At 26.9% G+C, this 12,769-nt stretch overlaps 2 protein-coding genes and 1 pseudogene across 2 annotated transcripts; 1 reads left to right on the top strand and 2 right to left on the bottom strand.

The window, feature by feature from the left end:
* Positions 1-1,452: 1,452 nt before the first annotated feature.
* Positions 1,453-2,420, bottom strand: LOC111028568 (annotated as a pseudogene).
* A 765-nt stretch (positions 2,421-3,185) lies between these two features.
* On the bottom strand, positions 3,186-5,477 carry LOC111028567. The gene is made up of 7 exons (XM_022307260.1): positions 5,264-5,477; positions 4,981-5,190; positions 4,559-4,816; positions 4,241-4,452; positions 4,027-4,168; positions 3,792-3,912; positions 3,186-3,270 (listed from the first exon to the last, which is right to left on the bottom strand). The coding sequence occupies exons 1-7, from the start codon at positions 5,475-5,477 to the stop codon at positions 3,186-3,188; spliced, it is 1,242 nt and encodes a 413-aa protein (XP_022162952.1).
* A 5,886-nt stretch (positions 5,478-11,363) lies between these two features.
* On the top strand, positions 11,364-11,802 carry LOC111028566. The gene has a single exon (XM_022307259.1). It carries the CDS (start codon positions 11,371-11,373, stop codon positions 11,800-11,802), a length of 432 nt encoding a protein of 143 aa, XP_022162951.1. The 5' UTR covers positions 11,364-11,370.
* The last annotated feature ends 967 nt before the right edge of the window (positions 11,803-12,769 follow it).

Here is a 12,769-nt window from a genome sequence, read left to right as displayed (position 1 = left end):
AAAATATTGATATTCCAATATTATATTAAATTTATATATAAATCATGTAAATATATTATATTACTATTATATATAGGTATTTCAAATTTGTATGATTTATAATATGGTCAATAAATGAACATTTTAGTTGAATTTGTTTATTTAATTACAATAATCACACATATTTTAAAAAACCAATGTTAAAAGAATTAAGGAATAATTAAAAATAATTTTTTTATTATTGTTTTAATGTTTAAATTAAAATATTACAATGCTATTGAGTTAAAATGTTAATCAAATATTTAAAATTATTATTAACTCAATATTATGTTATTAATATTATGATAATATTGATAATATGTTGTTAGGATAACATGAAAATAGCGGCCAAATAATTTTGTAAATGTAAAAAAAAAAATATTTAAAAAAAATAAAAAAAATATTAAATATTTAATACTAAATGTTACTGTTTTGTAAATAACATTGGTATAACATTATAAGAATATTCTTTTGCTGTCTGGGAGGTATAATGTTATACATTTTAATGAAAAAAACATATAATATAACTATATAAGTAATAGCTAATAGGTTAATAGGTAATATATCTATAATATTATTTTCTTCGCTATTCAGTATAGCCGTATGTACCTATAGGTAATATAATTATGTATGACAAATAATAATTTAAATATATAATACGTATTGTAACTTGTAAGTTAAGGTTTCTTTTACCAAAATGAAATATTTGATAATAAAAAGATTTAAAAACTGAAGTGAGTAATTCCGAGCGTAGCGATTAAAAATATTTTTAGGGTACATACAAATTGTATTAGTGCGTATACCTATAAATATATTTACCAATACACCACTGCGTCCATCACACGTCTTGGGTAGCATATTTTTCGTGAAAATAAATATTTATTTAAAATTTAAATACATAGTTAAACATATGAAACTGAAGATCTGGGTAAGAGTGTACAATGTAGTATTTAAAAATACACTTCACTTCAGATTATAAACTACATAACATATTGTTTTTTTAAAATCGTGAAACTATAGTGATGAAAATAAAAAAATATAGGTAGTAGCAGAATGGATAACCAGATAGCATTATAGCAATAAATACAATACTGTCTTTGAGTGGGTACATCAAATTAAATGGATGTTAACATAGGAATGTTAACACAACTAAATGGTACATCTGCGCTATAGATAAGGCCCTGCTTTATTAACCCGGAGAGTCGACGTATTACCTAAGTAAGTTTTATAACCTACTTATTCATTTGAGGATTTTATATTTTAGCTTCTAGTCTTAAAAAAAAAATTTATCGCCATAGGCAATTTGCTACCCATGTGACGTAGGCGTATATTAACCTTCTGTACAGTAGAGTGACACACAATCACCCGTTTTTTATTTTGTTAACAATGATACCATGATTGACAACTACTATGAATTATATAATTTTTTTTAACAACAATTACATACATAATTTTCAACAATACTGCAGCGATTATATCGTCACGGATTTGCTTACTCTCTTCCTCTCGCCAGGTGGCTTGAGAACAACCGACTTTAGGATCTCAGTGGTTATTGGGATCCTCCCATACATTTTCTCAACTTTCGCTGTCGATGAAGAGCTTGATTTGTCTGAATCCGATTTTTTCGGAGAATTCGGAGACAACAGCGCCGGGGGTGCGGACTGCGGGTGGCAGTGGTTGACAAAATACACTAGTCGACGGGGGTGTAGGTGGCGGCGGAGGCACAATTAATGCACTTTGCGCCGGGGGTGTAGGTGGCGATGGAGGCAAAACTGCTCCACTCGGCCCGGGTTTCGCCATTGGATGCATATCATAAGACGGAGCTGCAGCGAATGCAGCTGGTTCGTCGTAACATCGGTTATCGGTAGGAAACATTCCAGCGGACCCGATTGATTGTGGTCTAGTCCACTCCAACGAACGATGCGAATAGTTCATACCGATGATGTGTGATGTGTTTTTCATTACATCTCCTGTACACATACATATCGTACACATAAAAAAATATGTTAAGTGAAAACTATAAAATTGATTCATGCAGTATACATCAAAATGACATAGACAATGTATATCATACTTTCTAGGGTTGCAATCCTCGTCTTAATATCGTTATATTTGCGCATCGGCTTCTCCGAGTTACCTTTATACAAACATCATAAATCATAATATATGATAATGACAGGTTTTTTAGATAAAAATTACTTATTACTTTCTAATGAAATCAATTTGTTTTCCATCTCGTGGAAACTTGTATTCAACATACCATAAGAGTGTTTGATACTTTTAACGTCACAACCGATGGTCTTGAATTCAAGGTCAATTTTTTCCATCAACTATTGTTGGTAATTTGACAATTTTTTGTATACCTTGTTGTTTAAATCTTGCACGGTGGATAGGNCCCCAAGAAACAAAAAAATATTTTTTTAATGTTTTAAAAAAGGTTAAAAAAAGGTTTTAAATTGCTTTCAAAAACATTTCACAAATGTTATAATGGCCAACTTCTCATTAAAAATATTATGTTAAAAAAACATTTTTTAAACATTTTTTACACATTTTTTTTCTCTTGTAATTTGGTTATAAAATATCATAAAAATATTTTTATCATATCAATTAAATATTTTTTCAATGCCAATTTAATATATCTATAATATTTTAGTTTAATAAGAAACAACTATTAAATATTTTTTTAATATAAAATGGATAGGTAACGTCATAATAATAATAAAAAAAAAAATTATTTTTTTGAATGACAATTTCTTTATTGTTGTATGTGTATCCCTAATACAATATACATTTTTAGAAATAACAAATATAGTTATTGTATAAAATCATAAAATAAAAATAAAAAATTGCTCATTAAATAACGTACTTACATTTTTTTTTAACTGATGAAATTGTAATATAATGCATAACAGTAGTGTATCAAGTTTCAAATACAGTGAAAATGTTTAAAAATAAAAAGTTTAGTTATTGTATAGTCATAAAATAAAAAATAAAAATTGCTTTTAAAATATGGTACTTCCTTTTTTATAAATTGATGAAGTTTTAATATAATGTATAACCAGAACAGATTTTTAGAAATAAAAAGTGTAGTTGTTGTATATAATAATAAAATACAAAGTAAAAAGTTGCTTATGTTAGTTACTTATAATATAACATATTATGTTATCTCAAACATCTGCAATATTGTCTTCATCAGGGTTGGGCTGTTGATGATAATCTGAAGGTTCTTTTCTTTTTTGTTGTTTTTCTTTGCTGCAAACATACAGAAACAGAAGAATGAAAACAATTCTATAATATTATATGCTTGTAATATCAGAGAAAAGTAGTTTCTCATTTAAAATCAATTAATGCAATAATGTATGATTTTCCATATTGAAATGAAAATTATTTATAAAATAATGTATTAATTATCTCACTATTCAGGAGTTATTAAATCTATGTAATAAGGATTTATTTAGAGAATTTTAAGATCAACTCATGATATAAGGTATAAAAATCTTATTGATCAAAAATTTATGTGTTAAGAAACATATAATATGTGTATATCTTTATATATATAATTTTACTATAGTTGGAATGCCTACCAGGGTGGCTGAATTGCACTTACTGCTGCGAGTTACATCCAAAAAAATTTAAACAGTCACAATTTTTTAAAGGGTTGTCATTTTTTAAGGGCAACCAAGTGCACAGGGTCAACTAGTTGTCATATATTATTGTTTCTTTAATGTTTATTATATTTTAGATTTTCTAACGTTAATAGACTAGGTTCTTACTTTGCAATCCTTGTCGGCGCCTGTGCTAACCATGACATAATACTATTGATGATTTCATTTCTACAATCATTTTGGCCTGGAAATTTTTGTCTAACAGCACCTTTAAATAATAACAATTCAAAACAATTTCAGCATCAGTTTATAAAATACTATATTTAAACAATACTGTGCTATATTGCAATATAATATTGACATAATAATTATAATATGATGTAATGAAAAAGGTAGGTCTAGTTAAAGTCTGAAAAGGGTTTTTTTTGTTTTTGCCCTTTCCAACTGTAATATTTAAGGAGCTCATCAGAAAACATTATTTTCAAGATACTATAAGTAACTTTGGAAATATTTTTTCCCTCAGAGGCAAAAATTAATGTAGACACCTGTGTAAAATAAATAATGTATATATTATTATATACAATTATTCCATAATAATAAAAAAAAATACAACATACCAATTTGTTTGTGTAGTTTAATTCTTCTTTTTGTAATGATGTTTCCATTGCTAATAGTTCACTCTCACTTTTTAATGGGAAACACGATAAATGATTTTCTTCAGAATTTATATTTGTATTTGGCTGACGATTAGGCACCGGTTGATCTTCAATAAAGGATGAAACATCTTGTTTCACATAATTTATACTTGACTTTACTTTCATTATATCAGCTGTAAAAAACATATTTTTGTGTAAGTAGTTAAGATACTACATTGTGTATCATATATAAGTATAATCAAGCAAAATAGTACTCAAATTAGTTTCTGGTGCAGTTACCTGATAGCTTACAAAGTTGATGACTAATAGCTTCTAATAAAGTATTATCTTTGAAGTCAAAAGTACAGGAATGCAATACTTTTTTGGCCAGTTTACATTTTTTCAAATTTTTTGACACTTCACTTGTTAAAGGAGTACTGCTGCATGAAGGAGTAGTTGATGATGATGTATTGGCAAAACATGTGTCAAACCCATCATTACTTGGTGGAGAAGTATTGTTAAAACAATTGTTGTTTTCATTAAATGATTGTGACAGATCTAGTTTTAAAAACGAATATTATTATTATTATTATTAAGATTATTAACTGTATAATAAAACACTATGATTGAAACATGTTTACAAGAACTAAAATAGACTAGACATAGCGTAATAAAAAAAAATACAAAATAAAGTTACTTTTCTATAGACAGTTCAATTTACTTTTTTTTTTTTTTAGGAAATGTAGGATATGCTGCTGGTTTATCATTCAAAAGTATATCATCCTCATCAGAATTTGAAGAGTAATGTTGTTCTAATGATCTTTTTAGTTTAATTTTTAACCTTTGTCCACGACCTCTTTCTTCGATTTCTGAATGAAGATTTGCATTCTTGTTTAATTTGTACATAAGTTTTAAACCATATTCATAATTGTCTATAAATTTAAATATTAAATTTATGTGCATTGTATTCATACTAGATTGCATATAAATTAATAAATTATGTACCTATATCTTCTTCTATAATATCAATCTTACAAGTTTTCCATTTATCATAGTCGGGGATTTCCATTGTCTTTGCATATTTTTTAATTGTTGATATTTTATAATCCAGTGGATACCAACAATTAAATTTATTTATTATCCAATCCTTCGGAATTAAATCTGGGCTTTTTTCATCTTTATCCTCTTCATTGTCGTACAATGATATTAAATACCACATTCTGATAACAAATTAGTTATAAACATACATTTTAATAAAATATTAATCTAGTAGTGAAATACAATACAAAATAATAACTACTTTAGGTTATTAATCTTAGACTTCAATGTATATGTACATTCAAATTTTGTACTATAGCAAAACCTACCCTTCAATAAACCATTTTTTTTTTTAAACATAAAACAATAAATAATATACATAATAATTGTGATACACAGTCTGAAAATCTATTGCACACACTTAAACATTGATCATTAAAATATTATAACGTTTTACATATTATGTTAGTTATTTCTCCCGTATCACCAAAAAAGTTAAATTAAGTTAGGTACTTGGCTGGAAACAAATAAATGTATTATTATTATTATTAATATATTTTGCTCAAATATATTTAAAATAATTATAACTACTGTTTTCCATATATATTACTTCATTACTATATTTTTTTGTTAATCTACTAATTATTACAATGTATCTATAAATTGCCGTTTGGATTGCCTATTTAAATAAATAAAATAAAATGAATAAAATAAATAAAATAAAATATATTATGAATATATAAAATATAATTAGGTAATATGGCCGGTTCAAATAAGATTACACAAATTGGTGATAAAGTAATTATTAATTCAAGTGTAATAAAGGAAATACAACAAATACATTTTTGTGAGAAAAAAATACATATTTCTTAACAATTTCAGAAACTGGCCATACACGCATTTCTGATAACTTTTCGACTTCATACACTCCAACAGACTAACTTTCACATGGAATTGAATAGAAATTTTTTTTTCTTAGAAACATTCTACCAACAATCACAAAACTGTTCATGACTTGTGAAAAACAAATATTTTCCACCATAATAATATCACCAGAAGTTGAGCCACAACAATTATCAGGAGAACAAATTTTGATTTTAAAATCTCTAAACTGTAGAGTGGAGTACTGTGGATTAACACATCCAAGAACCAAAGGACCATTGCAATGCATTTTTGAGCAAATAGGGTATTTTTTAAAAGACTGAAAATTCTGTGTTGAATTTACTGTTAACAATTCGGCCATTCTATTTCCTATTTGCTCTAATGGTTTATTTTTTCCTCTTGTCATTCTTTTTATTTGTTGAAGGTAATTCTCAAAGGGAAACGCTGATATGGTATCCAATGTTAGCATAGGAATTATTGGTGCGAAATAGTCTGCATCATCGACTAGATGAATCAAATTATGAAAATTATGAGTTATGAAGCTTGGGTGATATAAACTCATAAATGACTGCACAAAATGTCTCAATAATTCTCTTGAATAATCTCTTAATCTACGATCTTGAATACTGGTTTGATTTAACAAAATTGATATAGCTACATTTAGTGTCATAAAATTGTTGTATTTTTCCTGGTCTAAAATGCCTTTTAAAGCAACTGGACCAAGATAGAGTAAAAATGCCCGATACTCTACAGCTTTCCATCTTAAAAGATACTTTAACTCCCTTGATTTTCTTGCAAATTCTACCGGTAACCTTGCACTGCACATAAAATCTGAGATCCTATGAATTAATAGCCGTGATAGTTTAAAAGGTAAATCTCCATCATACCAAGTTAAGAGCATAGTCCTCATCACTCTTAAGTATACCAAATGCATTATGTCAAGAATGATTGAATGTACAAAATCAATTCCCGGTATTTTAACCAAACTTGTACTAACTAATCGATAATTTGGATCTATCCAATTAATAAAGTCATCACTTGTTCTAGTATGACAATTAAGATCAGTAAATACACGCTTATGATTAAGAGTAGTACCTCGAACAGTACACCTAGTACAAGAATAATACCCACCATGACCTTTTATGCCTAATATATCTTTTTTAGCAGGGGCATCACAAACAAAACCAAGAATTTTAACGAACACACTGGTTCCATTAGCAGTTAAAAACCCTCTTTCTGACAGTTCTATGGTTTCCAATACAAATGTAGTTAAAAAATTATCTATATTCTTAGGTTTTTGAAAACCATAGTATAGTCCAATAGGAAAAACTATTTTTTGAAGTTCAGGGACATTAACAATTGAAACCAATATAGGAATGGCTTGGCCTGGAGAACTTTTATATAAAGGAAGTCCGTCAATATTTATTAATAAATGTAATTCATGGACATGGCAATCAAATGATGAGATCAAGCGTTTTAATTGATTTTCCAAACCAAAATGAATATAATGTCCTTGTTCAACTGTTTTTTTTTCAAAAACTATACTTGTTTTTAATAAGGTTTTTGAATCTGAAGGTAAATTGTGACTTATACTTTCAACATTTTGTTTTAAGCCAACCAACAATTCAGATAGTGCACTAGCAGTAATATTATGCTTAACAGCCCAAACACGCAAGAAATTTTTAATGGAGCTTTCTTCATTTTTCGAATGGTCAATAGATTGTCTATGAAATAAATTATTAGAATCAAAGTCCAATAAAACATCTTCATCAGTTCTATAATGTTCACTAGATGATGAGGTACTTGATAATATTTTTTTATATTCATCATTGTTTATACTTTGGTTAGTAAAGTTTGAAAATGTCTGGGTGAGTGAATTTATAACATCCTGTTTTCGATCCTGTTCATTTGAAGTATTTAATTGTTTACTGTTATCATTATTAGAAGAATTATTGCTATCTGAAGAACTATAATTATCAGATATAAAAGAACAATCCTTATTTTCGGCTACACGCCTTCTCTTACTTCTGTTTGATAGTTGATGGAATTTAGAAAAAGGTCTGGGCATCCTAAAAACAAGAGAATGCCCGACACAATAATTGAATATTGAAAAAAAAATTACAATCTTATATTTAAAAAATGGAGCAAATATTTGCCATGTTAGGTAGCCTATATTTGAAATTACTTTTAAATGTAAAATTATAGATATCAAAGTTAAAAGAAAAATATCATTATTATATTATTATTATAGATACTGGCTGCAAAGAAGTATTTAAAAACATATTGCATACGAGACTGCAATAAAGTACCACATTTAATGTCTTTGTTGCCATGTATACCAAACATAAATAACGCTTTTTTGTAACGTAACGTAATGTTTTTCAATTTATATTCTAGGTGCCAAAGGAAAGACATTAAATGTCAAAAATAAACAGAGGTACCTACTAAAAAATTCAATTTTTAACAAATTAGATATACCTACTATAAATTCAGTGTCTATTAAAAATAATAATATTTGATTGTCCATTCAAATTAATTTAAAAATGTTTTTAAAGGTTATTTATTGAATTAAAAATATTATTTTATTAAAATTGAATTTTTTCATTATTTCTAAAACTATAAAAATCTAGTTATTTAAAAGAAATAGTACCAAATACTAGACAATTAAATTCCATAATCCCTATTGTGAAAATCTATAACGTAAAATAATATTTATAAAAAAATATACCTATAAATGAAAAATATTAAATTATAAATTACCTCGGTAGGTAGATTATCTATACCTACCTAATATAAATGAATCTATATTATAGGCACAAAATAAATATATTAAAAACTTAAGAATAATTTAATATTTTTTTTAGCTTAGTAGGACATATTTTGTTTTTACTATACCTATAATTAAAAATTAATTTTGTATTTTAAATATTATATTATAATAATAGTACCTACATTGACTACCTATGTGAGCTCAACAAGGAGTTTAATTAAAATATAATTTTTTAACCTACAGTTATTAACCTATATAGGTAGAATAAAATAATCTAATTAGCAGTTTGAAAAATATTTTCTAAATACTTTTACAAAACCTAGTATATGCTGTTTCTGAAATAGCAACCAGTTCCTTATTTCAAACATACATTTGCCAAAAGTTTAAAATCCTAAAAGCCTATAAACATGACAAGCACCTATACATCCCAATGCTCAATTATTTAACAATTAATAGATAGTAATAAACACAAAACATTAGTATTGGTTAGAAAAAAAATTAAATGGTGTATACCTATAAGATTATGAATAAATTAACCTGAATGTGTACAGAACTCTTACAAATATACAACATACCAAATTTACATTCAGTAGGGTATTTCAAAGTTTAAGCTTTAATGTTCGAGTGATTTTACTTATTATCAAACTTAAATGTGAGAATATTATCTGTGATTTTACATATGTAAAATATTAAAAAATTTAAGTTCTCATTTCTCACTTAAAAATATTAAAATATAAGAAAAAACCGACGAAAAAACACAGATAATTTTCTTACTTTTACATTTAATAATAGGTCAATTAACAGAAAAATTCAAATTTATAACACAATATGGTTTCTGCTGAACTAAAATTTGGGAACAATTGCAGTTTAGCTCCTACGCGATTTTGATTGAAACATGTACCTTAACTAGTGAAGAACGATGGTTCAAAAATTAATTTTGATGTTAGAAATAAAATTCCAAAAAATCACGTGGGAACTAAACTACAAATATACTAAAATTTGATTTGTTGTACGTTTGTAAGACGGAGAGAACACATGTGAGTGTGGCATCATCTTAATAAATAATAATACTATTACCTAATAAGTATAAAATAGGCATATTTACCTGTATTCAAGTTATAGTACTTCGATTCCTCGCGAGGTATTTTGTTACCCGGCGAGTATATTACGCAAACTATGCACTATACTATAGTTTTTACAAACTTGAGTCACAGCGACAGCGTATAATACGAAATGAAAATTTAAATGCAACTACGGAAATACAGCTTAACCCGCAAGTTGCAAAGTTCTGCAAGATTCACAGAAGAGTGAAGAGTTAACTGTGAAGTGTGAAGAGTGAAGACACTGAAGACAATTGGACAAATGACACTTTATACGGAAATGACTTTTAGACATTTTAGGTTAAAATGTTTAATAGACGCACTAACCTTAACCATGATTAATAAATAAAACATAATAGACGCTTTTATACGTCTGTGGTGGACCGCACAGGCGCACAAAAATGCACAATGAAGTATTCTATTTTAAAAACGATAACAACCGATAACAACCGTCGACAGTCGGGCATCGCGCGTGTGATATTGATCATTTTCTTTTAGGTTATGTTTATAATATGATAACGTTATTATCACTAATTGGTGGTCCATTTGTATATGGTTTCTATTGTTTCTAATTAACTTTTATTGATTTACTCATAATTTTATTAGTTAAGTTTTACTTAAAATTGTGTTTTTTGGTTATAACGTTATAATTATGTCTATTAAATTAAGTAACCATGCTCGTAGTTTAACTGGGGACGTTCAGAAACGATATTTAGACAAAATACTATTGTTAAATTCTCAAGATCCATACTTGTTGTTGAAAGACAATTGTGTAATTTGGACAACAGATTTAAACTTAGTGCCTTCAATTACTTACCCTGATATTTGTAACTACCTAGTATTGACTAAAAGTGCTTACACATTGGAAGAATTTAAAGCGTACAAAAGTCTAGATGCATATAATTTTTTTGTTAGTGGTTGGGTTTCAAATGTCAAATGGACTGTGGTAGATAGCTATGTTCTTGTAGTTGCTGAAGTAAGTCAAGGATAAGAATATATTTCTGTGTTGTAAAGATTAATTTAGAAAGTATACAAAGGTATCTGTTTCTCTTTACATACTTACAACATTCGACAGATACTAGATTACAGAGGTGCCGGAGTGTATTGACTCAAAATAAAATTGTCTTATTAGTTCTTATGTGTTTCAAAATACATCGGCGCCCCTGATAGATTACAATCATTATTCATTATGAGCCTATTGTCTCTACATTATTATTATTTTCGTTTAGGTAGCGCATTCTCAAAGGTTAAATGACACTAAATTGCTGCCATGGGTTATAGTCAAGATTAATGGCAAAGTTGAAGCTGCCCATTGCTTATGCATGGCTGGATTAGGTGAATGTTGTTCACACGTAGGAGCAGTCTTTTTTTATTTGCAGCATGCATTTAATTTAAAAAGTACAAAATCAGTTACAGATGTCTATGCATATTGGGCAACACCATCTCTTGACAAATCTATCCCTAGTAAAATAAGTGAAATAAACTTTAATCATCCAAAGAACATGGCTTCCACACAATCCAAATTGAAACCAAAATCTAGTTATATACAAAATTTACCTATAACACTGAATGATTCAAATACATTAAAAAATTTCTTAGGAAAATTACAAACCATTAATAGTCAAGCTAGTATTTTGAAAGTTGTAACACCATTTAATTTAAAATTTGTAAAAAATAATTTTCCAAAAANTTGCTGCCCCCGACTTGAAACTCTGCGCACGCCTATGACCATGATGGTGCATCCATTTAAATAATAATTATAATTAATAAATTAATTGCATGTAATATATATATATATATGAACCAACCTATAATAACAAACCTATATATATTATATATATCTATAGGGGCTGAAAAAAGTATTATGACAACCTTCAGAGTCTAAGGAAATTATTTATATACGTAGGTAGGTGAAAATGGTCCAGTAATATATTATAATGGGTAGTATTAGGTCAGATATGCATTAGGACAGCGATCGCTACCTAGCTAGCTATATATACATTATTATATTTTTATGTTTGAAATATTTATGGATATTGTGTATCAATAATATCAATATGATGTGGATATACAATAATATATATACAATATAAATTATAATTATTGTTCTATGTGTATTATATGATATATAATAACAATAATATTATATATATAATAAATAAATCATCTGAGCCGAATCTAATATATTAATTAAATGTTATAAAAATGATAGAAAATAAATATTATTAAATTATATTATTTTAATATTTTAAAATGTATAGAAAAACATATGAAATAATAAATATTTTTTTCATATTTATTTCATCTTATATTAAAAACATTATAAATCTAACATTTTTTTAATATAAAAAAAATATATTTTTTAAAAACATTATTTTTGAAATGTTTTAATATTTATTTAACGTATAAAAAACATTTCATTGTTACTTGGGTCGATATGTTCTAAAGGTATACAGTTCCCTGTGTTAAAACTTTCAATATCATTAACTTTAATGACCAATTTTCGATACGCGGACATAAATTGTTTGGATGTGGGATTATTATTATACCCACCTTGAGCTCTTATACATCCAAAAAATAGCTCTAGATGGTCTTGGCTTAATTTATGCATTTTTAAATAATCAATTTTAGAAGAATCTATTAGAGTGTAGTATAATTTCAACATAGAATTTAAACATATAATGAATCCAATGAATCCGGTTTTTCTTTTAGAGTTTAAGA

The sequence above is a fragment of the Myzus persicae genome, unplaced genomic scaffold (assembly GCF_001856785.1).
Source record: "Myzus persicae strain clone G006 unplaced genomic scaffold, MPER_G0061.0, whole genome shotgun sequence".
Classification (NCBI taxonomy): Eukaryota; Metazoa; Arthropoda; class Insecta; order Hemiptera; family Aphididae; genus Myzus; species Myzus persicae.
Note: the sequence above shows the minus strand (reverse complement) of the source record. Positions and strands in the feature narration are given on the sequence as shown.

Coding starts and splice junctions, on each gene's coding strand:
- LOC111028567 (XM_022307260.1), bottom strand. CDS start 5,477: ATGTGGTATTTAATATCATTGTACGACAATGAAGAGGATAAAGATGAA. Junction 5,191..5,263: donor TATTATAGAAGAAGATATAG/GTACATAATTTA, acceptor TTAAATTTATAG/ACAATTATGAATATGGTTTA. Junction 4,817..4,980: donor ATTTCCTAAAAAAAAAAAAA/AGTAAATTGAAC, acceptor TTTTAAAACTAG/ATCTGTCACAATCATTTAAT.